The 27,179-nt window shown below is 49.7% G+C and overlaps 2 protein-coding genes across 2 annotated transcripts in view; both read right to left on the bottom strand.

Annotated features, from left to right (window-relative positions):
* Window positions 1-6,608: 6,608 nt before the first annotated feature.
* Window positions 6,609-17,340, bottom strand: LOC117434022 (zinc finger protein 574). Its single transcript, XM_059011091.1, has 6 exons — window positions 17,262-17,340; window positions 13,021-13,588; window positions 10,496-12,900; window positions 9,992-10,089; window positions 8,798-9,144; window positions 6,609-7,824 (listed from the first exon to the last, which is right to left on the bottom strand). The coding sequence occupies exons 2-6, from the start codon at window positions 13,510-13,512 to the stop codon at window positions 7,159-7,161; spliced, it is 4,008 nt and encodes a 1,335-aa protein (XP_058867074.1). The 5' UTR covers window positions 13,513-13,588; window positions 17,262-17,340; the 3' UTR covers window positions 6,609-7,158.
* A 2,164-nt stretch (window positions 17,341-19,504) lies between these two features.
* LOC131709136 (glycogen synthase kinase-3 beta-like) overlaps window positions 19,505-27,179 on the bottom strand; it is a 15,109-nt gene continuing 7,434 nt past the window's right edge. The window contains exons 5-10 of the mRNA XM_059011104.1: window positions 27,140-27,179; window positions 26,237-26,441; window positions 25,936-26,031; window positions 25,318-25,504; window positions 24,577-24,657; window positions 19,505-23,232 (exon numbers count right to left, since the gene is read on the bottom strand). The exon at window positions 27,140-27,179 is cut by the window's right edge and continues 91 nt beyond it. Of these exons, the coding sequence (XP_058867087.1) occupies window positions 23,156-23,232; window positions 24,577-24,657; window positions 25,318-25,504; window positions 25,936-26,031; window positions 26,237-26,441; window positions 27,140-27,179 (686 nt within the window). The 3' untranslated portion in view covers window positions 19,505-23,155. The remainder of the gene's footprint in view (window positions 23,233-24,576; window positions 24,658-25,317; window positions 25,505-25,935; window positions 26,032-26,236; window positions 26,442-27,139) is intronic.

Below are 27,179 nucleotides of genomic sequence, written 5' to 3'. Positions count from 1 at the left end.
TCCCCCTATCTCTCTCTCCCACACTCCTTCTCCTCTCTCGCTCGTTTTAATAAGAGTTGCTATTTACAGAACACCTCTGCTCCACTGCCCAAATCCTCATTACTGCTAATAACATAAAATGAAGAGGTACTTTTCTATCTCTCTCTCTCTCTCTCTCTCTCTCTCTCTCTCTCTATCTCTCTCCTCATCTCTCTCTCGCTAGGCAGCTGCCGAGGGACAAAAATAAACTTTAATTTTAAATAGTCAGAGGAAGCAGCGTGCCAGACAAAAGACGAGAGGAAGTCTGTCTGTCTGTCTGTCTGTCTGTCTGTGAAAGGCTATGGGGCTAGCAGACTGGTATTTATATATATATATATATATATATATATATATATATATATATATATATATATATCTATCAAAGGCCGTCTGAATCTCAGCCTACATTCATACAGCACTCCGTGACATACCCCCTCCCTCTCAATTTCCATCTTCCCTGAAGATAGAAATTTATTCAGCAGACCCCTCTAAATATATCCCACCGCTACCACCAATTGTATAATTATAGCCGTGTAGTTATAGCTACAGCCCCAAGCGAGCCATTAAAATAGACAGTCTGTTTGCATTTTAGATTTTAGTGGCCATTACCTATAAATTATGGCACCAGACTAACTCTCACTTTCCTCTGGAGGCCTGGGTTCCAATCTGGGGGGCTAGGTGGCGCTAGCGGGTTCATGTTAATGCACTAGACCAGCCTTTCACCTTCCTCTGGAGGCCTGGGTTCCAATCTGGAGGGGCTAGGTGGCGCTAGTGGGTTAATGTCAATGCACTAGACCAGCCTTTCACCTTCCTCTGGAGGCCTGGGTTCCAATCTGGGGGGGCTAGGTGGCGCTAGTGGGTTCATGTTAATGCACTAGACCAGCCTTTCACCTTCCTCTGGAGGCCTGGGTTCCAATCTGGGGGGCTAGGTGGCGCTAGCGGGTTCATGTTAATGCACTAGACCAGCCTTTCACCTTCCTCTGGAGGCCTGGGTTCCAATCTGGGGGGGCTAGGTGGCGCTAGCGGGTTCATGTTAATGCACTAGACCAGCCTTTCACCTTCCTCTGGAGGCCTGGGTTCCAATCTGGGGGGGCTAGGTGGCGCTAGTGGGTTCATGTTAATGCACTAGACCAGCCTTTCACCTTCCTCTGGAGGCCTGGGTTCCACTCTGGGGAGCTAGGTGGCGCTAGCGGGTTCATGTTAATGCACTAGACCAGCCTTTCACCTTCCTCTGGAGGCCTGGGTTCCAATCTGGGGGGCTAGGTGGCGCTAGCGGGTTCATGTTAATGCACTAGACCAGCCTTTCACCTTCCTCTGGAGGCCTGGGTTCCAATCTGGGGGGCTAGGTGGCGCTAGCGGGTTCATGTTAATGCACTAGACCAGCCTTTCACCTTCCTCTGGAGGGCTGGATTCCAGTCTGGGGGGCTAGGTGGCGCTAGCGGGTTCATGTTAATGCACTAGACCAGCCTTTCACCTTCCTCTGGAGGGCTGGATTCCAGTCTGGGGGGCTAGGTGGCGCTAGCGGGTTCATGTTAATGCACTAGACCAGTGTAGCATGTTTTTAAAGGCTGGGGTGCAGTGATAATGTTATTAGTGCAATGAGGAGATAAGAACATTATTTATTTATTTATTTTTAAAGCTGTGGTTAGAATTTTTTAAAGAAACAGATTTTAATAAATGACAGAGCGTCTCCCTTCTCAGCAGATTCCTCACCTGTCTCACCACATCGCCATTAATCATTCAAGGGTTAATGAATTCACTGCCACAGTGTAGCTGCCTGCAGTCCAGAGACACGGGCCTCCGCTTGTCTCAACACATTCTAATACCTGAAGAGGCAAAATGAATTCAACGTCAGGTCAAAGTGTTGGTGGGTAGTTTTAAACAGGCGTGTTAGCGAAACCAGACTTATTTTGAGAGAGAGAGTAGAGGGGGTGAGAGTTTTAAACTGACACGTAAAGCGCCTTGAGATCCTGGGGAATGAAAGGCGCTCTATCAATAAAACACATTTAAACAGGGCGCTGTTTATTAAGATTAGTTCGCTGTTTGCTTGATGAACTGCAGCTGGATAAAAACAACCTGTCTGAATCTGTCTGTGCCGCTGAGGCAGGGCCCTGTTCGGCCGATCGTCTCCCATGGCAACCATCCCGACAGCCAGAGGTATCCGTGTGAAGCTCATTGTCTCCGATAGCCTCTGTGAGCCGCGGGCGGAGAGGGAGTGGGAGGCAGCCAATCACCTTTCAGAGGAGACCTCCGCTACAGCGCACGCACACACACACGCGCACAGACACACACAGACACGCTCACACAGACAGATACACAAACACAGACAGACAAACACGCACAGAGACAGACATACAGACACACACACAGAGACAGACGCACACACAGACAGACAAACACGCACAGAGACAGGCGTGCACAAACACAGAGACAGACATACAGACACACACACAGAGACAGACGCACACACGGACAGAGACACATGCACAGAGACAGACAGACATACAGAGACCCACACAAACACAGAGACACATGCACAGAGACAGACAGACATACAGAGAGACCCACACAAACACAGAGACACATGCACAGAGACAGACAGACATACAGAGAGACCCACACAAACACAGACAGACACACAAATACACAGGCAGACAGGCGGGGGGGGGGGGGGGGGGTGTAAGGTAAATAGCGCCCAGTTTAAAAGAGAGAAGGGGGGGGGGTGGGACGACAGGGGACAGAGGAGGGCACTTTGGAGAAGGCAGGGAGAGGCGGGTAACGAGCCCTGTCCCTTCCAGTCCTGGTCTTTGTTCCAGACCCTGTTCTAAATCGTTCAGATGAACCACTTCACCCTCCATCCAGACCCGGCAGTCGCGCATGATCTCATTTTACCTGTTAAACAAACCTGCCGTGGACCGGGCCTCCTGGACCGGGACTGATCCAGATACAGAGGGGCAGGCAGTGTGTTTCAGCCAGCTTCCTCGTTCACAGCTCAGTGTAGATCTTCTCCTTTCTGCTTCATGATTATTATTTTATTTTTTTTCACAGTTTTGTTGCACTAACCTTTAGTAACGCCTGCGTGACCGGCCAGACCGCTTGAATTAAACTGAGGGAGGGAGAGAGAGTTTCCTACCTTCAAACCCACTCAACGAGAAAGAGGTCGAAGCGAGACGGGGATAGAGAGAGAGAGAAAGGAGAGAGAGGAGAGAGAGAGAGAGAGGGGTGGGGATAGAGGTGAGTTTTATTCAAAGTCACACAGGGTGTAGAAGCCACTGCTGAGAGAAAAAAGAAAAGGGGAGAAGAGAAGAGAAAGAAATGGGGGAGGGAGGAGAAAAAAAGAGGAGAGCGTTTTCTCAAAGTCACAGCGGTGGAGTAGAAACCTGCTGTGAGCGAGGGAGGGAGGGAGGGGGGAGGGAGAGGATGGGTAGAGAGGGAGGGAGGGAGAGGATGGGTAGAGGGGGAAAAGGGGCACTGCAACACACTCGTGGGTTTGCCAGGGGAGAGAGAGAGAGAGAGAGAGAGAGAGAGAGAGAGAGAGAGAGAGAGAGAAAGGTAGCCATAGCCTTTAAAAGGGAGAACAGAAATAACCCCCTCATCCAGTCCAGTGCTTGAAATACCTCCCAGTCTTTTTTAAATAGAGTATTCTTGGAAACTAGTCTCAGAAAAATAAACACACCACGCTCAACACACAGAGGAAACATGAGCTCAGCCTGCAGTCTAATGATAGACACACACGCACACGCACGCACGCACGCCATACATACATATATATATATAGACTGTTTATCAACACGTAACTGAACTTCAGAAAACAAATGGTTAATTGCGCATCAATTAAATACTAATTTGTGACACTCAAAATAGTTCTGAGAGGGGAAATCGCTTTAGGCACGAATTCTGAATAAAATCTAGTCGTGCTGCTAAAGCTCATTTGAAACTGAAAATTGGCATTGTGGGGGGGGGGGGGGGCGGGGCACACACCTCCACACTCAGAACCAGCACTTGAGTGGAGGCGCTCACTTGAGTGTGCGTCGCGGTGGATCTTACTGAGCGACTCCAGCGTTGCTTTTCTGAATGTTTTTTGGGGGGGTTCACACAGTATGCCAGAGACAGAAACACAGGGAGGGTTAAGAGAAACACGAGACGCCAGCAACACTGTGGTTTCACTGGACCTTACGAAGCGAAATCAAGTTAATTCCATAGGGTGATGCCAAACTCTTGGCTATAGCTGTACTCTCAGGATAACTAACTGGACCCCATTCAGCCTAACACCCGACCAAACGACCTAACCAAACCAAGTAAAAAAATATAAATAAACAAACAGCTTCCTGTTTAATTTAATTCAATTTCTATTTATTTTATAAACACACACACACACAACAATCTGTCTCTCTCTCTCTCTCTCTCTCTCTCAGTCTCCGATTCCAGTTCTCAAAGCCTGGATTGGCGCGACAAGCTGACAACGTTAGCGCAGCACATAACACACACCCTTGTGCCTGATCTTCAGCGACAGGCTGCCTTCACGCAATCTGTCGCTTCTAGCGCACATTTCCACACTCACTGGTGCAAACGCAACTACAGCCGAGTTGGATAATACAAACCCCCCCCCCCAAAAGAAATCTGTTTTGCACAGCGGTTGAGGCTCCCAAGCCTCCTCTTTCTCTCCAAGCCAGGCTATTACACACAAAGGCTGCCAACTGAACTTTATCAGCACTGTGGGTAGTTTTTAACAGCTACCCCTTAGACTTGACTTTTGCGGATATAGGTGACGAGAACATTTTAATAACTGGTGGATTTCTAGTTTAAAATGCTCAGATGAGGGATACCAGGGCACTTAAATAAAAGTATGCTTTAACTTTTTTCTTCCTCTCTCTCTCTCTCTCCCTGTCGTCCGTTAACATTTCTTGTTTGTTTTTTTTAGTATTCCCCTCCAGGTTTATTTTAGTATTTCTTCGGAGGCCTGGGTTCCAATCTGGGGGGCTAGGTGGCGCTAGCGGGTTCATGTTAATGCACTAGACCAGCCTTTCACCTTCCTCTGGACGCCTGGGTTCCAATCTAGGGGGCTAGGTGGCGCTAGCGGGTTCATGTTAATGCACTAGACCAGCCTTTCACCTTCCTCTGGAGGCCTGGGTTCCAATCTGGGGGGCTAGGTGGCGCTAGCGGGTTCATGTTAATGCACTAGACCAGCCTTTCACCTTCCTCTGGAGGCCTGGGTTCCAATCTGGGGGGCTAGGTGGCGCTAGCGGGTTCATGTTAATGCACTAGACCAGCCTTTCACCTTCCTCTGGAGGCCTGGGTTCCAATCTGGGGGGCTAGGTGGCGCTAGCGGGTTCATGTTAATGCACTAGACCAGCCTTTCACCTTCCTCTGGAGGCCTGGGTTCCAATCTGGGGGGCTAGGTGGCGCTAGCGGGTTCATGTTAATGCACTAGACCAGCCTTTCACCTTCCTCTGGAGGCCTGGGTTCCAATCTGGGGGGCTAGGTGGCGCTAGCGGGTTCATGTTAATGCACTAGACCAGCCTTTCACCTTCCTCTGGAGGCCTGGGTTCCAATCTAGGGGGCTAGGTGGCGCTAGCGGGTTCATGTTAATGCACTAGACCAGCCTTTCACCTTCCTCTGGAGGCCTGGGTTCCAATCTGGGGGGCTAGGTGGCGCTAGCGGGTTCATGTTAATGCACTAGACCAGCCTTTCCCCTTCCTCTGGGGGGGCTGGGTTCCAATCTGGGGGGCTAGGTGGCGCTAGCGGGTTCATGTTAATGCACTAGACCAGCCTTTCCCCTTCCTCTGGAGGCCTGGGTTCCAATCTGGGGGGCTAGGTGGCGCTAGCGGGTTCATGTTAATGCACTAGACCAGCCTTTCCCCTTCCTCTGGGGGGGCTGGGTTCCAATCTGGGGGGCTAGGTGGCGCTAGCGGGTTCATGTTAATGCACTAGACCAGCCTTTCCCCTTCCTCTGGGGGGGCTGGGTTCCAATCTGGGGGGCTAGGTGGCGCTAGCGGGTTCATGTTAATGCACTAGACCAGCCTTTCCCCTTCCTCTGGGGGGGCTGGGTTCCAATCTGGGGGGCTAGGTGGCGCTAGCGGGTTCATGTTAATGCACTAGACCAGCCTTTCCCTTTCCTCTGGGGGGGCTGGGTTCCAATCTGGGGGGTTCGGGGGGGCAGGCAGGAGCCCGATTCACTGGCCTTGTGGCTTTCCAGCATCGTTTAAAACTCTTTTCTAATATAAACAGAGACTAAAAAGCAAACTGTTACCAAAGAAAAAAATCAAAAAAACAAAAACCATCATCATCATCATCATCATAATCTGTGCAAAACACAATTTTACTTTTCAGGATTTTATGTCACAATGTTATTATTTATTTTTACTCTGCTGTTGTTGCATTTGAAGCAGCTGTTTTTTTGATAGCATGATGCCTGGTAACATGACGATCACAGCAGACTGTTCAGGCGCTAGCAATAATCCCCCCCAGAGATCTCCACTGGCAGGGGAATCTGTCTGCATCTGAGAGACACATCTCTCTCTCTCTCTCTCTCTCTCTCTCTCTCTCTCTCTCTCTCCTCTCTCTCTCTCTCTCTCTCTCTCTCTCTCTCTCTCTCTCTCTCTCTCTCTCTCTCTCTCTCTCTCTCTCTCTCTCTCTCTCTCTCTCTCTCTCTCTCTCTCTCTCTCTCTCTCTCTCTCTCTCTCTCTCTCTCTCATTTCAAATCAGTCCGGTATCGCTTCTGAAAACCCCCCATTACCACTTGTGATTGACAACAGCCTCAAACCTCATTTATAAACTGTATTTGTTTACCGCTTCCCCTCCCCGCCTCTTTCACACCCTTATTTCACAGCGTAGTCAGGATGTAAGTGCAAAAAAAAATTAAATAAATACAATACGCAGCTAGTAGAAAAAAAAAAATAATACTTGCATTATTATTTACATTTTTTTTATATGCATCTTCAGCAGTGAATGTTTTGAATGAACGATGGGAGAGATTAAAAACTCCCAGAATCAAACAGAACCAAAGGGAGGGAGGGAGAGAGAGAGAGAGAGAGAGAGAGAGAGAGAGAGAGAGAGAGAGAGAGAGAGAGAGACAGAGAGGAGTTACGCTTACAAATTCGAAAACCGATTTGAAAAAAAAAAAAAGCTACAGCCGACCCCTCAACCCGTCTGCTCGATAACGACCTCCACGGTGTGGTGCATGATGGGAATGTCCCCCTGTCCCGTCCCGGCGAGCACGCAGTGGCCCGCCCCCTGCTGCACCAAAAGAATAGCGCCCCCCTCTCCTCCTCCTCCTCCTCCTCCTCCTCCTCCAGGCACGCCCAACTGTCCGTCGTGGTAGACGCCCATGACCTCCCCTCTCTGCGCAGCTCTGGGGTCTGTGTTTTGCGCGGGGTCCAGAACGCTCGCTGCTGCCATGACGACGCTGGTCAGGGTGCAGACTTGCCGTGGCCCCCCGGAGGGGACGGCCCCCGGACCGCCCTTGCCGACGGGGTCTGTGCTCTGCACCAGCAGGATGGTCTCCACTGCGGTCGAGTCCTCCTGCAGCACGACCTCCACCTGCCCGCTGGCCGGCCCCGCCCCCTTCTCATGCCCGTGCGTCTTGCGGTGCTTGCCCAGGTTGGAGAGGGAGCGGAACGGCTTGCGGCACACGGCACAGGAGTAGGGCTTCTCGCCGGTGTGCGTGCGGAGGTGCTCGGTGAGGCGCGCCGACAGCACGAAGCTCCGCCCGCACACCTGGCAGGCGAAGGGGCGGAGCCCCGAGTGCAGCCGCTCGTGATCGCGCAGGTGAGGGATCTGACGGAACCGCTTCCCGCAGGTGGAGCACTGAGAGGGGACGGGGGAGAGAGGGATGGGGGAGAGAGGGAGAGGGAGAGGGAGGGAGGGATGGGAGTGTAGTTATGGGGAGAAAGAAAGCAGGAGAGAGGAAAGGGGGTAGGGAGAGAGATAGAAGGAAGAAGGGAGAGATCAAAAATAAATTCTTGATACACAGCCTGAATTATAGAAATAGCTAGCTTCTTAACAGAGCTGCAGCACTGACATCACGCTGCACTGTTTAATAATGAATGAACTCGCTGACAAGGATACCTTGCAGGGCCTTCGCCTGGTGTGTATTGATCACTGATCAGTGTATTGATGATTCATTAACTGGTGTGTATCGATTCCCCTGTGTGTGTTGATCACTGATCAGTATATTGATGACTGATTCCCCTGTGTGTTGATCACTGATCAGTATATTGATGACTGATTCCCCTGTGTGTTGATCACTGATCAGTATATTGATGACTGATTCCCGTGTGTGTGTTGATCACTGATCAGTATATTGATGACTGATTCCTCTGTGTGTGTTGATCACTGATCAGTATATTGATGACTGATTCCCCTGTGTGTTGATCACTGATCAGTATATTGATGACTGATTCCCGTGTGTGTGTTGATCACTGATCAGTATATTGATGACTGATTCCTCTGTGTGTGTTGATCACTGATCAGTATATTGATGACTGATTCCCCTGTGTGTGTTGATCACTGATCGGTATATTGATGACTGATTCCCCTGTGTGTGTTGATCACTGATAAGTATATTGATGACTGATTCCTCTGTGTGTGTTGATCACTGATTGGTATATTGATGACTGATTCCCCTGTGTGTGTTGATCACTGATCAGTATATTGATGACTGATTCCCCTGTGTGTGTTGATCACTGATCGGTATATTGATGACTGATTCCTCTGTGTGTGTTGATCACTGATCCGTATATTGATCTGTGTATTGGTTCATGACTGGCGCGTGGGTTACCTGGTAGGGCCTCTCTCCGGTGTGTATCCTCTGATGCACGGACAGCGAGCTGGCCGTGGTGAAGTCCTTGCCGCAGTCCCGGCAGTGGAAGCAGCGTGTGCCGCCAGCGTGCCGCTCCAGGTGGCTGTCCAGCCCGGCCTGGCTGGCGAAGCGGCGGCCGCAGCGCGGGCACCGCAGCGCCGGGAGCCCCGAGTGGGAGAGCTGGTGCAGATCCAGCCTCTCCTGAGAGGGGCAGCGCTTCCCACAGTAAACGCACTCCAGACCCGGCCGACACTGCCTGTGGGAACGCAGCCCAGCCTCGTCCAGGAACTGGGAGCCGCACACGGCACAGGACACGGGCTCCCGGCCTGCGGGGCAGAGGGGAGAGAGAGGGGGCGGGGGGAGGGGTTAGGAGCGCTGTACGAAAGCTAAGAACAGAAACAAAAACAGCTCAAATACGCAACACACTCCCGACGCTGAAAGAAAAGTAACTACGTTCCACGACGACCACAACGTGTCGACTGGAAAACTTTTTTTTTTTTTCAACGTTTTTGAAATAACGAGGTTTCCTTTTTAGTATTTCTGAATTCTGCAGGTTCCATCCCCTCAAGGCGACAGAGGAGAGAGAAGGGGAGAGGGTGAGGAAGGAGGAGGGGAGGTTAGGGAGGAGGGAGGGAGGGAGGGAGGAGGTTAGGGACAGTAGGGGAGGAGGGAGGGAGGGAGGAGGTTAGGGACAGTAGGGGAGGAGGGAGGGAGGGAGGGGAGGAGGGACGGAGGGAGGAGGTTAGGGACAGTAGGGGAGGAGGGACGGAGGGAGGGAGAGAGGGAGGTCAGGGACAGTAGGGGAGGAGGAAGGGAGGGAGGGAGGGAGGAGGTTAGGGACAGTAGGGGAGGAGGGAGGGAGGGAGAGGAGGAGGGACGGAGGGAGGGAGGAGGTTAGGGACAGTAGGGGAGGAGGGAAGGAGGGAGGGGAGGAGGTTAGGGACAGTAGGGGAGGAGGGAGGGGAGGAGGTTAGGGACAGTAGGGGAGGAGGGAGGGAGGGAGGGGAGGAGGGACGGAGGGAGGGAGGAGGTTAGGGACAGTAGGGGAGGAGGGACGGAGGGAGGGAGCGAGGGAGGTCAGGGACAGTAGGGGAGGAGGGAGGAAGGGAGGGGAGGAGGTCAGGGACAGTAGGGGAGGAGGGAGGCCTGTTTCTTTGCCCTTGCGTTCCTCACCTTGGTGCCTCAGCTGGTGCAGCTCCAGCAGCCTCTTCCTCAGAAAGGAGCCCCCGCACTCCTTGCACTGGAAGGGGTACTGCCCCGTGTGCAGGTGCCTGCCGAAAAACAAACAGGAACAACAACGGATTTCTCTAAGCGCTGCTGGCAACAAAAAAAAAACAAAACAGCGCACGTTACCTGCGAATAAACAGGTGCTGTAATTGTAATTTTAATGCTGTAATTGTAATTCTGTAATTGCAATTGTAATTCTGTAATTGTAATTCTAATGCTGAAATTGTAATTCTAATGCTGTAATTATAATTTTAATGATGTAATTATAACTGTAATCCTGTAATTGTAATTCAAATGCTGTAATTGTAATTCTGTAATTGTAATGCTCTAATTATAATCAACCCCAGGTCCACTCCACCCTACCGCCCCCCCCTCACTCTCCCTTACCTGTGACTGAGCAAGTACTGGGATTGCAATGCTAACACCCCCCGCTCCCCCAGCGCACGTTACCTGTGTATGAGCAGGTGCGTCTTCCTCTTGAACCCGGCTCCGCAGTCCGGGCAGCGGTGCGGGAGGAAGGCCTCCTCGATCTGCGCGGGGTCCAGGGCCCCCGAGGCGCGGGTCTCAGCGAGCAGGTGGATGAGCCGGTGCTGTTTGAGCGTGCCGGACTGCGTGAAGGTCTTGCCGCACTGCTGGCAGGAGTAGGGCTTGCGGCCGGTGTGGGTGACGCGGTGACGGGCCAGGTTGCTCTGGCAGGAGAAGGCCTTGCCGCACGTCTCGCACCCGAACCTCTTCTCCCCCGTGTGGGTCACCAGGTGCGTGCGCAGGTGGTACCGGCGACGGAACGTCTTGCCACAGTGCGGGCACGGGTGGGGGCCCCCTCGTTTGGAGGCCGCGGACCCTGCTGCTGCTGCTTCCTCCTCCGGGCTGTCCTGGGCTGGTAAGGAAGGGTCAGCCCCCCCAGCCCCACCCCCAGCTTTCCTCTTCCCCTTCCTGCGGCCGTGCTCCTCCCTGCGATGCTTCAGCAGCCGAGTCTTGTTGCTGAACTGCTGGCTGCAGTCTCCGCAGGAGTGCTCCGTTCTGTCTGGTTTGTTAACCTCCTCATCATCAGCAGCAGCAGCAGCATCATCATTATTATCATTATCATCATTATTGTTATTATCGCCAGTTGTTTTCCTGGCTCTCTTGCCCCCTCCTTCCAGGCTCCTGTCGGCCCCAGCTTCCTTCCTCTTGCCCCTGTCGGCCCCTCCTCCTCCTCCTCCTCCCCCCGCGCTGGCCTCCCCGCTCTTTGGACCAGCCTCCGTAGACGGGTCTGTGGGATAGACGTACACGACCCTGCCGTTCATCCCTATCAGCGGAACCGGGACTGTTGGGAGAACCGGGGCGAGCTGCTGGTTCTGCAAGACCAAGACGGTCTCCCCAGCCCCCTGTTTCTTCTCCAGCCCCTTGTCTGCCTCAACGACCTTCCCCACCCCTCTCCTGCCCCCCCCCTCCGGGCCGGCGCTCCTGTGGCCCCTCCTGTGGTACAGGAACTTGGTGGTGTTCATGAACTTTTCCCCGCAGTGAGGGCAGGTGTGCAGAGGCCCCTCGGCGCGGTGCAGCCTCTTGCGGTGGTCCGCCAGCGCCGGCTCTGTCCCGAAACCCGTCCCGCAGTCCACGCACAGGTGCGAGTGCCGGGCCCGGTAGGGTCCGAGGAGATCGGGTCCGGCAGAGTCGCTGGAACCGGCCCTCCTGTTGCCACCCGGTCTGGGAGGAGTCGGGTCGCTGGGCCCGTCCTGCTGCTGGCTGTCGGACTCTAAACCGGGCCCCGGAGAGCCGGCGGGAAGCGGGGTGGTTTGGGTTTGGGCCGGGCAGGGGTCGGGTTCTGTTTTGGCGGCTGGGAGCCGTCGGTCAGCGGAGTCCGTTTCAGTGCTGGCCGCTCCGTCGCCTCTCTCGAAGCTCTTCAGGGACGAGGGCTGGCTTCGAGTCCGGGCTGGTTCCAAGGAAAGAACCCCCGCTTTCGTCTTTTTACGCGTTCCCTCCATCCCTTCCCCTCCCTCGCTCTGCTCTTCCCTGACGGCCGACCCGCACCTGTTCAGGTAGGCATGATCACGCGACACGGCGGAACCCGTGTTCGCACCCTCGCCGTCATTACTATCACTGGAAGCATTGCTATTTTCACTTGCGGCGACGTTACTGTTTGTACCGCTGTCTGCCCCCTCTCTTCTTTCGCTCTCTTCATCCCTCCTCTCTTTCGTTCCCTCCTTCCCGGGCCCGCTGTTATTTTTACTGCGACTGGAGCTGGCGGCCATGACAGCTTCCATCGCTAGGGCGACCGCGGCAGAGCCCATCACAGAGCCGCTACTGTGGTTACCGAAGGCGGGCGTTTTGGCAGGGTGAAGGGACTGTGCAGAAGCAGCAGCTTCCTCCTCCTCCTCCTCCTCCTCCTCCTTCACTCCCTCTCCGGAAACTACCCCCCTGGGCGCAAGCTGGGCGGACGCTCCCTCCAGCGGAGAATCTCTCCCGGATTCCCGCCTGCCCGTCGCTGGCCCCTGAGAGCCCGGGGTCCCGTCTGCAGCAGCTCTCTCCCTCCTCCTCCTCCTCCTCCTCCTCTCCGCCTCTCTGCTGCTCCGGCAGTGCCCCTGCTTCATGTGCTGCTGCCACAGGGTGAGGGACTCGAAGAGGTCCGCGCAGTCGCTGCACTGGTACCGGATCAGCGGCACCGGAGCCGCTCCAGGCTCGCAGACCCCCCCTGGTTCTGCCCGCGGCCCGGCCCGCTTCTCCCTCCCACCCCCTGCCGCTGGCTCCTGCGGAGACCGGGGTGGGGTCTGGTTTCGGGTCGAACCGCAGTCCGTCTGCTGCTGGTGCCAGACCAGTTCGACGGGCGACTCCAGTAACGCCCCGCAGGGAAGGCACTGGTACCAGTTACGCACTTCCTGTATGGGAGAGAGAACAAAAAAAAACAAACATTACTTCATTCAACAGTTGTTATTTATAAGCAGGGTGGAGGTTCAGGTCTTGGTTTTTAATTGCGCCCCCCCCTTACCCTCTCGTACCTCTTGCTGCTCTGGCTCCTCCTCTGGAGCAGAGGTTGCCGTGGCGACGCTGGGGGTCGTGTTTTCCTCCTCTTCTCCTTCCTCGTTGTCTTCGGGGTGAGAGGTCAGCTGGTGGCTTAGAACTTCATCCAGGGTGTTGTACAGCTGGTAGCAGCGGAAGCACATGAAGAGGGAAGACTGGCCCTGGTCATCTTCCACACAGACTGGGGGGCCCTGGTCATCTTCCACACAGCCTGGGGGGCCCTGGTCATCTTCCACACAGCCTGGGGGGCCCTGGTCATCTTCCACACAGCCTGGGGGGCCCTGGTCATCTTCCACACAGACTGGGGGGCCCTGGTCATCTTCCACACAGCCTGGGGGGCCCTGGTCATCTTCCACACAGACTGGGGGGCCCTGGTCATCTTCCACACAGACTGGGGGGCCCTGGTCATCTTCCACACAGACTGGGGGGCCCTGGTCATCATTAGCACCGCCTGGGGGTGACTCCAGCATATTTGCAACGAGAGCGGGCGTGTGTTTGCTTGTCTCTCGGGTTTCCGATATGTTTGCGTGCAGACACCCCCGTCCCCTACAAAAGACAAAAGCAAAAATAAACGCCGGTTTTAATTTCCTGTCGTCTTGTTTCTTGTCGTCTACAGTTACGGCCAAAAGCTTTGCATCGGTTTTGCACCCCCACCTACAGAATGAACTCAGTGTTGCTTCATCAAGTGGAATGAAACCTGCTGGAATAACGTCATGTTAACACAGTGATTTACACAGCGCCGCTTTGCAGTTTACTTAGAAAAACTGACAAATATGTTTTTTTGTAGCATTAACTGGAGCGAAAACAGTTTGTGTCATTATCTAAAAAAGTCATTATCAATTATCTAAATGAATTGTTGACTGATGAGAGCGATCAATCAGGCGCTGCACTTGGTAGGGTGTTTTTTTTTTTTTGTGAATAAGACTATGTTAAAAAATTAAAATTTGGTGACGTTGGGTGTTTCGCAGCCGAACCGTACCCCGTTAAGACCGCGCCCACGCAGCATTTGACAGGCTGCACAAAATGTCAGTTTATCAGCCGGGACTATTATTGGCTGTTAGCTGCTTTGGAAATTAATTCTATCCTGTGGTTACTTAGTAAAGCGCGGCCACGCAGGATTTGACAGGCTGCACAAAACGAGGCAGAAAGCAGGTTTGCGAGATGATATTAAGAGAGGAGATAGAAAACACGGGTTCATCTGTATCTAAATTATGCTCATATAGTTTTTTTTGCAACTCTAGGTGTTGCAAAACCTTTGGCCAGAGCTGTAGTGTCTTATGCGGGCATTGCCTGCTGTGTGCTGGGCAGAGCCTCGCTGTGCTGTACTGCACACAGGGCAATGCTGGCGGGACCGCACTATATAACACTAATATAAAACCCTGTACAGAACTACAGCAGCTACCCACCATGGTGTCTATATAAAGTGCTGATCTAGTGCACTGGCATTGCCTGCTGTGTGCTGGGCAGAGCCTCACTGTGCTGTACTGCACACAGGGCAATGCTGGAGGGACCGCACTATATAACACTAATATAAAACCCTGTACAGAACTACAGCAGCTACCCACCACGGTGTCTATATAAAGTGCTGATCTAGTGCGCTGGCATTGCCTGCTGTGTGCTGGGCAGAGCCTCGCTGTGCTGTACTGTACACAGGGCAATGCTGGAGTTACTTTACCCAACGCTGTAAAATAAAATTTAAAAAAAGCCCTGGCAGAGTCACAGCAAGCGGTGGTGTAAACCAGCCCGGGTTCTAACACAGCCAGCCAGCAGCACTGTGCCAATCTGGCACCGGCCCAGCTCTGTGGCAGCCTCCTCACCGCACGGCCTCTGTCGCCACCTAGTGGTCTCAGGCCGGTATGAGTATTATTAATTGTTTTGCCAGACGTCTTTACCCAAGGCGGCTTCCAGGTGTTACAGGGCAGTGCAGGGTTACAATGCAAGATTCATATTTAAATAGAGGGCAGTTGACACTAAGTTCAAATAGGCAGTTAAGCAGTTAAGAGAAGCCAGGAGAGCGAGGGTTCATGTAACCCTTTGCTGCCCAGTGTCTAACACATCTGACATTGAGAAAAATCACGGGTCCGGGAACACACCCAGGAGGGCAGTAAAGGGGTAGTGCGTGTTTTGGGCTGTTATTTTTATTTTGAATATTATTATTAGTCATTCAGCAGACCTTTTTATCCAAAGAGACTCACAGAGCCTAGGGGGGGTGAACTATGAATCATCAACTGCTGCTGCTGCTGCTGCAGAGTCACTTCCAATAGGAGCTCGGTTGTTTTGCGTCTCATCCGAAGGACGGATAAAATAAGTTTTAAGTATTTAATTTTAGGGAGGGGGGTAGGGGTTAAAATTAGGAGTCAGCTACAGCACGTTACTGGTGCAGATGGCAGGCTTGCTGCAGAGACGGGCCAGCGAGAGAGAGAGAGAGCAAACAGACGGAGCTTGCTGTCTCTCGCCAGATGGCACCGCACTGTTAAATGTTTGCCTGGCATGTGGCGTGCGTTAAACGGTCCTTGGCGGGAGGGAACGTGTTCCGTCGGCCAGTTCAGTTTGGGAACCGTTAAGCCAGGCTTTGTAATTTGTAATTACACTGTGTAATCGATCAATTACAGTTGAGTTGCGCATGTGTTTGTCTTGCGATTCTGATGTTAGTCTTTCTGTTTCCCCTTAGTAAGAGAATTTGTTTTAGTTTTTTTTTATCGTTTAAAGCAGGGGTGTCAGACTCCAGTCCTCGAGGGAAGCGGGGTCTCCTGGTTTTCATTCCAACTCAAGCTCTCCATTAACAGCATTGATCTGATTGTTTGTCCAGTTGGACAGGTTTAATAGTTTTTCCAAGGTCTTGTCACAGTTTCAATTCTGATTATAAGGGACTTGGAATTTATATTTTAGTTACATAATAAATTTAATTTAAATTGACTGACAAACAAACAGTGGCTTCAGATTTTAAACGCATTTGTCGCCACGGTGAGAAAATTTTAAAACTGAACACTCTGCGAATTGCAATTTTGATCAACGAGGTGTTGGAATTGATTGAACTGAGAATTGATTTTGAAAAGGAAGAGGTCGCGGGTTGACCTTTAGTCCTACTGACCGGTAATCTGGGCTGCAGAGAAGCGACAGTCGAAATGCGCGTTTCAAATTGGGGAAGAAAAATAAACATTTAAACATCTCTATATTGTAACTGCAGTTTAATATCACTAGACCGTACTGGATTTACATTGTAACTGCAGATAGACTGCTCTGGAATTACACTGCAGGGATGGGAACTAGACTCCTGTTCCACAGCAGTGTCTCCCATTCCAGGTTTTACTACCAGCTTGATCAGCCCCCAGTGTGTCTAGCTAACAAGCTCAGGTGTGTCTTATTATTAAACTCCAAGTTTAATACAGAATGCTATTGAAGGTTGTTGACAGTGTTGTACTGTAATTATTATTATTATTATTTATTTCTTAGCAGACGCCCTTATCCAGGGCGACTTACAATTGTTACAAGATATCACATTATTTTTACATACAATTACCCATTTATACAGTTGGGTTTTTACTGGAGCAATCTAGGTAAAGTACCTTGCTCAAGGGTACAGCAGCGGTGTCCCCCACCAGGGATTGAACCCACGACCCTCCGGTCAAGAGTGCAGAGCCCTAACCACTACTACACACTGCTAATACATTTTTTGTCAATAATAATAATAATAATAATAATAATAATAATGTAACACAGATTAAAGTATCTAAATTCAACGAATCTATCTCAGCAGGCTGTGTACATTAATTTATACAGTTTTTCATTTTCTCCTGTGCGAGCGGTAGGCGTTTTGACATTCCTCCAGGCTTTTTTTTTTTTTTTGAGTGTTTAATTTGGGGTCCCCGGTCGAAGTAATTTGGGTGTCCCACCTTTAATATAACGCGTGCTTTGTTTTGTTAACCCCACGGCACGGCACGACACGGCACGACACGACACGACCGCGCTCTAGCCGCGCACTGGAGCTCTATGATCCCGCCACAGGAAGAGACACAGAGTCCGCCATGGCCGCTCGTCTCTCCGCTCCCGTCTCTATGCTCCTCTCCGTCAAAACTGCCCCCCCAAAACCACCACTGAATCTCCGGTAAATACTCGGAACCCGTTTCTAATTTAAAATAACGCGTCCCTCATCCCTTAAAAGCGTATTCTGTGTTTTATTTTAATTAATTATTATTATTATTGTTGTCGTGATACTCACGCTCTGGCGGCCGTCTCCTTCGATGTCTCCACGGCGCCTGCCTGCCTGCAAGCAATCCGCGTACCCCATTGGTGGGTTCGTCTCGAAGAGTGGGCCAATCAGAAACCAGCCGCGGTCATTAGATAGAGGGCTTGCAAATGACGTCAGAGCCGGGCGGGACGAGGCCGCCATTAAAGCGCCGAATAAGGACCGGCTAATGGCGGAACTTCAGCAGACCACAGACATGCGAATAGAAATGGTTGTGCAGTCCACCCGCCACAGACACGGAGAAAGCAGCACAGGAGCTGAGCTGTGTGAGGATGCCTACGCTCCGAAATCACCTCAGAGACCCCTCTGCTTTCTGTATACACCACAGACATTGCAGTATTCGAGTAAGCGGTTATAAGCGTGTTTGCAGAAGGGCGCGTCAGTTATTATTATAGACGGGTTTAACTTTGTGTTTATTTTTTATTTTAGTATTATTATTAGTTACGGTAGTGTATTTTTGCACCTAATATAAACAAACAAGTTATAATACGGTATTAAACTTTTATATATATATAAATACATTTGTATGTGCGAGATAGATACAGATAGATACACATTTTTATTTAAACGTGTAATACGTTTGGTTGATTAAACCAAAGACACTGAACTATAAAGAATTTTTATTATTTATTTTTACGTTCAAATTAAGCTAGAAACGTGTTGGCTCTCTTGCAGTTTGTGTGGTCGACGGTTCAATATTAAACTTCGATTTGTTATACCAGCACTTACTGGATTAATTATTATTATTATTATTATCATTATTATTAATTTCCTAGAATATACAGTTTTAAGTGTGTTCGAGAGGCTGTAGTGGCGGCCGGCGTGTCTCTATACAAGCTCTGGTGTGCTGAGAGAGAGACTGGGCGAGGGGCAGTGTGTGCTGGGCAGAGCTGCACACAGGGCAGTGGTTATGCTATATTAACAGAGTTACTATGGTTACACGCACAGCAAAGGCTTCTGAACCCCTGTGTGCTACTGACCGGTATCGTAACTGAACTAAGCAGAAGGGCCAGGATTGATCGGGCCATTTCTAATGTGTCGCCACCGTGCGAGAAGATCGATTTTAAACAGAACGCTGCTGCGTCACTGCCAGAGTGATCAATGGGATTGCATGAAACGGGAATTGCAAATTGAAAAACAGGGTCCCCTCCACCCCCCCCTCCAAGGCTGAGAATGACAGCAGCTGAAACAGTTGAGAAGACATTTTAAAATAAATACATACATACATAAATAAATAAAGGACAGGAGGCAGCGTGGCGTCTTATTCATGCTAATAATTTATTGAGTCGGTTTCTGTACAGAGTGTAGGCGGTGGCAAGACCGAGGAATAGAAACTTAAAAAAAAAACAAAAAAAAAAACACAACAGAGCCGCGAGTGAAGGTGCTGCCACACGGAGGCGCTACTGCAGCGACTGACCCCCGACCACACACACACACTGCAGTGACACGAGGCAGGGACTGCAATACCTGGAGCTTCCTCTGGAGGGAGGGGTTGAGGTATCAGTCTTGGGTAGCAGGTACAATCCTTCCTCTCCCCCATCCCCCCCAAACAGCGCTTTGTGTTTCAGAATTAAGGATGTGAACAGTGGAAAAATCTTATGAAGATTTGACCCCCCCTTCCCCCCCAAACCGAAACCCAAACCCAAACCCAAAGGTATAGGCGACAGCTGGACTTGAAATCATAACACATCTATCAACGGGGGTTATGCTAATTCAACTAGCAAGATCAAAAATAAAATAGGTTAGAGCAAGCTGTCTGAAATATGTTGAATATAGTATTTCTATTACTTTATGATGGCTGTGATATTTTGGTTGTTTTGATCTTTATCAAATCGGTCTTTGTCTGCCCTTGATCTTGCACTGAGCTTACCGGAGACAGGCTTAGCTAAAATTTAAAATCAAGTACAAAGGTAATGTAAATAAGAGTTCAAATGACATTCAAGGATACTCGTTCTTTTGAGAGAACGGATTTTGCAACACATGGTACCTGGACAAACTCGCCAGCTGAACGCCTGCGTCCCTTCAGCTAACCTTGGCAAGGAGACCCACACAGAGACCCCTCCAAGCTGGCGAGCGCTATGCTGTCCAGCTCAGAGCTCTCATTGGTTCATCTCACCTGGTACCCGTGACGAGACTTCTACTCGACACACGTTTCTCGATGAAAGTTTCTTTGAGAAGGAATTGGGATGGGGGAAAAAAAGGACTCCTGGACAAAATGAATTTACATAGTTGATTTATTTCTTTACTCGAAATCTCTGCTACACAGATATGTACACACACACACACACACACACACACAGGGGGAGCATGTGCAAAGTATGTCAACTTGGACCCCTTATCCTGGCAAAGGTGGTGCGCGTGCGAGATGAACCAATCAAATCTCTGAACTGCCCAACCGCTAGCCAATCCTATGTGGAGCAAGGTGTGGGAGGAGTCACCCGAGACCCAGCCCAGTATTCTCCCCAGTGGACACACCCGCAGAGGAGGAGCCCTCTTCTGTGAGGACCCCCAAAGCAAAGGCAGTGCTGCCACCAGCAGGTGTGGAGGTGCAACTGCGGCGACGGAATTAACAAGCCCAGCATATAAACAGGAGAGAAAAGGAGGATGAGGGGGGGTCTATATGAAAAAGCGAGACAGACAGACAGACAGACAGGGTGTGAAATGAAACCTAAAAAAACAGAACTCAGCAGGCTGCATGTATGAAGCAGCCGGAACTCGCTGGCAATGCGTGGAGGATCTGAGGGTCTCTGAACGACGAGTCACACGGCTAGATATTTATTCGGTTCAGGATTCCGTGGGGTGTCTATCAGGGAGTGGAATAATCAAAGTGATTTCAAAGAGCTCTCCTTCCGCATTCCCAAAACCACGAAACCACGTCAAGAAGGCTTCCCGCGCGGGATGCGTCACCAGCGCTCGGACGCTCAGCTCGCGATGGTTTCTCAGTAGAATCCTTAACCCAGAGCTTCCCAGGATTTGTACCCGGGGCTCACCTGTACAGCTGCATTAGGCACTGCAGCCCACTGTTAACACTTAAGAAAAATGACTGAATTTTTTAATTTTTTTAAAACTTGTAACACTGTAAATAAACTTAATCTAAATTGTAATCCCCCCTCCCATTTGAAGACTTTATTACTTCATTAGGTATGCTAGTTTTTTTTTTTTCCCACGCACTGCCAGCGAGTTTGGAGAGTTTCTAAGGTCAGGGGTCAGGGGTCGGGTGAGAGCGAGTTTGGAGAGTTTCTAAGGTCAGGGGTCAGGGGTCGGGTGAGAGCGAGTTTGGAGAGTTTCTAAGGTCAGGGGTCGGGTGAGAGCGAGTTTGGAGAGTTTCTAAGGTCAGGGGTCAGGGGTCGGGTGAGAGCGAGTTTGGAGAGTTTCTAAGGTCAGGGGTCGGGTGAGAACGAGTTTGGAGAGTTTCTAAGGTCAGGGGTCGGGTGAGAGCGAGTTTGGAGAGTTTCTAAGGTCAGGGGTCGGGTGAGAGCGAGTTTGGAGAGTTTCTAAGGTCAGGGGTCGGGTCGGGTGAGAGCGAGTTTGGAGAGTTTCTAAGGTCAGGGGTCGGGTGAGAGCGAGTTTGGAGAGTTTCTAAGGTCGGGTGAGAGGATTACGAGACTGGTAAAATATTTCTTTTAAGAAATACAGGAAGGAGGTGTGAACACAGAAAACAGAAAAACACGACAGTAACAAAACAGAATATTTACACGATCGGAACTGAAAGAAATCACTTTAGTGAAAACGTCACGTTCCATCCAAAGAAAAAAAAAAATACAGCGAGAACCAAAACAAACAACAAACAAAATGAGAGAGAGTGAGAAATAAAAACATATTTACAAATAACCCCGTTATCGTTCAGGAGGGTTTGGTTCGCCTTTATGTTTTTTTTTGTAAGATTTCTTTTTCATTAAGAAATAAAATAATAATACTACTAATAATAATAATAATAATAATAATAATAATAATAATAATAATAATAATAATAATAATAACAACAACAGCATTGTAGTAAAGACGCAGTAGTAATTCTGGACGGTTTTTCGTACGTTTTTTTCCCCCATCAAGTCTTTGTGGATTTTATTAAATTATTTGATTTCTTTATTTAAACTTTTCATTTTTACAAACGCAGGTCAGCAACAGGCTTGAGACAAAAACAACAAGAACAAGAAACTGAGACCAGCACCAGTTACACTGCTAACCAGCACTAGTTACACTGCTAACCAGCTCTAGTTACACTGCTAACCAGTAGCTCTGATACGCTTAACCAACTGGTAAGACGACCTACACAGCTAACTAGTTAAAAAACTGACAACCGATTACAACAATAACCCAACTAGTTAGGCATCAAGACCACAGAGGCAAGAAGCTTAAACTAATCAGTGCAGGACTAGTTATGTGTCTAACCAGAGCAGACACGGGTTAGGTAACTTAACACGGCAGGTTAGCGGAACTAGTGGCTCACTAATTAAGGTACAAGACTAGTTACACAACTGGAAGTCTCAGGAGCTCAAGAGGCTAGATACACAGCCACCGTCAACCGCCCTTTAGAGCTCGAGAGAACAAGACGCTGAGAATCTACAGGTGTGTTTGAGAAGCGACGTTCCCCTCCCTCACGACACGCACACACACACAAACGAAGCTTTGAAAGGAAGTTACTGTGGTAGCAGTTCCAGGTTCGGATCAGCGAGCGACGACGCGTTTCAGAATGGTTTATATGCATGCGTGGAAGACGTGCCTTCAAAACACACTCCCCCTGACAAGGCTGGAGGAGCACCTCTGAATAAAACTAGCTTCAATTATTTCAAGAGAATTAAAGCGAGTTTTATAATGAAGCTCACAGAATGCATGTAAAGCCTGGACTGACTCAAACTGCACTGCAATGGGAGTCTATTATTATTATTATTATTATTATTATTATTATTAATGAAGCTCACAGAATGAATGTAAAACACAAAAGAAAATAAACAAATAAGGAATATTTAAAAAAAAAGACGATTTAAAATTTTATTTTTTCTTATCTACAATTTAAGAAGGGGAGGGGGGATTTGACAATAAGACTATTTGAAGTGCAAAAAAATTATTTTTTAAAAAAGAAAGTGGCTTTATTACTGCGTGAATCAACAGGCTGCAATCCCTGGCGTTACCACAAGGAGGCAGCGTTTCATCACGACAGAGTTTCTTTCTAAAAAGCAGATTCCCTTTTTTAAAAGAGAGTTACTTTGCCCAGTTACGGGTTAAAAAAAACATAAAACCAGAAAGGGATACAACGCATCTTTACAACCAGAGGGCTGGTTTTTCTTCTGAAATTTACGAAATTGCAATAAAAATCAAATTAAGAAAAATAGAAGTTTCCTTCCAGTTTACATTTAAAAAAAAAAATAATTAAAAAATACGACCCGACACAAGACTATTTAAAACCACTCCTCCTCTCCCCACCCCCCCCCCAAAAAAAATGAAACAAAAACACAAAAATAAATAAATAAAACTACCTCTGGTTGTAAAGATAAAAAAAACAAACACATTTCTTTATACATTGAAAATAAAATTCCAATACCAACACCAACAATAACGACAATATCATTATTAGTAATACGACTAGGACACCAACATAGGAAAAAAAAAAAAAAAACATGCTAAGTTTCTTTTGATTGCTTAGGTTCAGTTTCAAGTTCTCGAGTTTGCCCACAGTGCCCCCTAGGTGCCGGCTGCTTTGGAGGCGGAGAGAGAACTCGAGTCTGTGAGAGAGACAGACAGACAGGGAGGGAGGGACAGACAGGGACAGACGGTGGAGTGACGCGCAGTGTGGGATCGTGAGGTGGGAGGGGCGGGCAGAACGATGGAGGTTATGGTTATTAGCAGGGCGGTCAGAGTCTCTGAACTCAGGAGGCGTTGTTGACAGGTCCTGTGCTGCTGCTTGACTGGGCTGGACTGCTGTCTGCGGCTAGACTGCCCTCGCCTGGGAAACAAACACAAGAACAATCATGAGGAGCGAGGGGCAGAGAGGCTGTGAGGAAGCCTGCCCATTCACACTGCAGGAACATGGGCAATATTAAAAGAGTTTCATAACCCCTGCATACAAGGAAAAAACACAGACAGACAGGCAGGCAGGCAGACAGACAGAGAGACAGAGACAGACACAGATAGATAGATAGAGACAGATAGATAGAGAGACAGACAGACAGACAGACAGACAGGCAGGCAGGCAGACAGACAGACAGGCAGAGACAGATAGACAGAGAGACAGACAGACAGGCAGGCAGACAGACAGACAGACAGACACACAGGCAGACGCAGACAGATAGACAGAGACAGATAGATAGAGAGACACAGATAGATAGAGAGACAGACAGACAGACAGGCAGGCAGACAGACAGATAGACACAGGCAGGCAGACAGATAGACAGAGACAGATAGACAGACAGACACAGATAGATAGAGAGACAGACAGACAGGCAGGCAGACAGACAGACAGATAGACACAGGCAGGCAGACAGACAGACAGACAGACAGACAGACAGACAGACAGATAGATAGAGAGACAGGCAGACAGATAAATAGATAGATAGATAGACAGACAGATAGATAGATAAGCTCACAATGGGGACTCGATCACAGAACACACACACCCTGGACTGCTGTCAAAGTCAGGGAACGTAAGGGGGGAAAAAAAGGTTTTTGGCCAATTTTAAAGCAACCAGATTTAGAGGAGCAGCTTTGAATAAAGTAGCTTTAAATTACTGAACAATCCAGCCATTATAATTTGCATTAAAATCGTTGCGTGCAGAGCGCTGGTCTATAGATATATTTGTTGAACCAAATGAGAGTCACTATTAGACCCTATTAATTTCCATCTTATAATTATGAAGCTCACAGGATGCTTGTAAAGCCTGGGCTGGCTCTCGGACAGCTCTGGAATGGGAGTGTGATTATGATGATGATGATGATGATGATGAAGCTCACAGGATGCATGTAAAGCCTGGCCTGGCTCTCGCACAGCTCTGCAATGGGAGTGTGATTATGATGATGATGATGATGATGATGATGATGAAGCTCACAGGATGCATGTAAAGCCTGGGCTGGCTCTCGGACAGCTCTGCAATGGGAGTGTGATTATGATGATGATGATGATGAAGCTCACAGGATGCATGTAAAGCCTGGGCTGGCTCTCGCACAGCTCTGCAATGGGAGTGTGATTATGATGATGATGATGAAGCTCGCAGGATGCATGTAAAGCCTGGGCTGGCTCTCGCACAGCTCTGCAATGGGAGTGTGATTTGGACAGCGTGTGAAGTTCACGTACCGTGTGAAGAAGGCGTGGCAGCCTGTGAACGAGCGTGCAGGGGAATGAGAACGGAGTTCAGCTGAGGCTGGATCGACATCTCTGAAGAGGAGACAAAAACACAGACAGCTAAATACAAACCACAGGAGCTACTGTACACACACACACACACACACACACACACACACACACACACACCCCCCCGCAGGATCGACATCTCTGAAGAGGAGACAAAAACACACAGACAGCTAAATACAAACCACAGGAGCTACTGTACACACACACACACACACACACACACACACACACACACACCCCCCCGCAGGATCGACATCTCTGAAGAGGAGACAAAAACACACAGACAGCTAAATACAAACCACAGGAGCTACTGTACACACACACACACACACACACACACACACACACAGGGGAGGGAGGTAGGGGCTGCATTTCGAGACTCACGACTGCGCTGAAGTTGAAGAGGTGAGGCAGTCAGGCAGGGAGGGAGGGAGGGAGGTAGAGAAGGAGGGATGAGGGTAGGTAGGGGGTGGATAGGTGATAGAGGGATGAGGAAGGGAGGGAGGCAGCTAGGGGCTGCATTTGGAGACTCACGACTGCGCTGAAGTTGAAGAGGTGAGGCAGTCAGACAGGGAGGGATGGAGGGAGGTAGAGAAGGAGGGATGAGGGTAGGTAGGGGGTGGATAGGTGATAGAGGGATGAGGAAGGGAGGGAGGCAGCTAGGGGCTGCATTTGGAGACTCACCGACTGCGCTGAAGTTGAAGAGGTGAGGCAGTTCCCTCCCGTTGGACAGCCTGGTCACCGGGTCCCGGAGCTCGTCGAAGAAGGAGTGAGCACAAGCCTCAAGCGGGGACAGGCGTGTGACAGGCGTGTACTCCAGCAGACGAGAGCAGAGCGCGATGGCTTCCGGGGGGGTGCGATTCTTAAATACCTGGGGGGGGGGGACAAAACAATATTCAACGTGGCTAGAGACAGAACTGCTGAGCTACAAACACTGGCACTGCTGGTATGCATGGCTGGGGGGGGATATTCCTGTTAGTTTTTATTTTTACAATTCCTTTATAAAAATCACCCCTCGATTCCTTCGAAGGAACTGGAGTTGATATTTTAGAGACGTTTACTAATTGCTGCTGTAGTTAACGGACTGAAAAAAACCAAAAAAAAACAAAAAAAAACAGCGAACAACTGAATCTGGGAGAGAAGCCGGGTTCTAACAGAACGCATGCGGCATTGCGATCAACGACGCGTCGCAAACGATTGCAAGGGAACGGGAATCGCTTCCCCCCCTCCCCTACCCCCGATCTGCTCGTACAGTCCAGTCTGAACTGAATTTGACAGAGAGCGCCACATCAATACCCTTACCTTTGTCCAGGGGTGTGCTTTGATCTGCGGGAATTTAAACTCTGTGTAATTGGGGTTCATTTCGCGGATCTGTTCCCTGGTTGGGGTCCCCAAAACCTGAGGAGAGAGAGAGAGAGAGAGAGAGAGAGAGAGAGAGAGAGAGAGAGAGAGAGAGAGAGAGAGAGGTTAGAAAGACCTCCGATCGAGACAGCTGGTCAGGAAAATCCTAATAAAAATTGCTTTACTGATCCTAAAACTCAAAGGAGAGGCAAAAAAAATAATTGTCCACAGCTGCGTGGGGTGTCCAGAGCCCTTGCGTTACCTTTATGATCTCCACCAGCTGGTCCACTCCGCTGTCCCCCGGGAAGATGGGCTGGCCCAGCAGGAGCTCGGCCAGCACGCAGCCCGCTGACCAGATGTCGATGTTGGAGGTGTAGTCCGTGGCTCCGAAGATGAGCTCGGGAGCGCGGTAATACCGCGAGCAGATGTACGACACGTTGGGCTCGCCTCGCACCAGCTGCTTCGCGCTGAAAACAGCAGAGTTAGACACGAGAAGAGTGAGAAATTCAAGAACGAGAGAGAGGGACGGACCGTCCTTCCTCCAGACGGCTAGCTAAAGGGTCTTATTGTGGTCAGAGAGGGCGACACACACACACAGTGTTAGCAGGGATGGAAATAAGCCTCCAGTTGCACAGCAGTGTGATCCATTCCAGGTTTTACTACCAGCTTGATCAGCCCCCAGTGTGTCTAGCTAACAAGCTCAGGTGTGTCTGATTATTAAACTCCTAGTGAAACCAGGAATGGATCACACTGCTGTGCAGCGGGAGTCTTATTTCCATTGTTGTTCTATCAATCCATTTCAGGTCTTTCTCAAACTGGGTTCAGGGGACCCCACACTGTCTGCTGGTTTTCATTCCAACTGAGCTCTCAGTTACTTAATTAAACACTTCATTGAACTAATTAGCTTAATTAGGGCTTTTTTTTAATTGTCCTGTGCGCCTACACAGTTGGAAACTGCAACTTAACTATAACGTGTTATAAATAAACTGAAATCTGCAGGCGCTGAGAACAATTAAAAAGGCTTAATTAAGCTAATTATTAGTTCAATTAAGGGTTTAGTTCAGTAATTGAGAGCTCAGTTGGAATGGAAACCAGACACTTTTGTCCCTAGCTGAAGACAGAGGGGACGGGGGACAGGGGGGGACGGTTAAGGGACAGGGCCTACCTGCCAAAGTCGCACAGTTTGAGGATGGCCGTCTCCGGGT

The sequence above is a fragment of the Acipenser ruthenus genome, chromosome 41, assembly GCF_902713425.1.
Source record: "Acipenser ruthenus chromosome 41, fAciRut3.2 maternal haplotype, whole genome shotgun sequence".
Taxonomy (NCBI): domain Eukaryota; kingdom Metazoa; phylum Chordata; class Actinopteri; order Acipenseriformes; family Acipenseridae; genus Acipenser; species Acipenser ruthenus.
Note: the sequence above shows the minus strand (reverse complement) of the source record. Positions and strands in the feature narration are given on the sequence as shown.

Excerpts from the sequence above, each read along its gene's own strand:
- LOC117434022 (XM_059011091.1), bottom strand. The coding sequence starts at position 13,512 with ATGCTGGAGTCACCCCCAGGCGGTGCTAATGATGACCAGGGCCCCCCA. Across the intron at positions 12,901-13,020 it reads AGGAGCCAGAGCAGCAAGAG|GAAGTGCGTAACTGGTACCA; the intron begins GTACGAGAGGGT and ends TCTCCCATACAG. Across the intron at positions 10,090-10,495 it reads ACGCACCTGCTCATACACAG|GCACCTGCACACGGGGCAGT; the intron begins GTAACGTGCGCT and ends GTTTTTCGGCAG.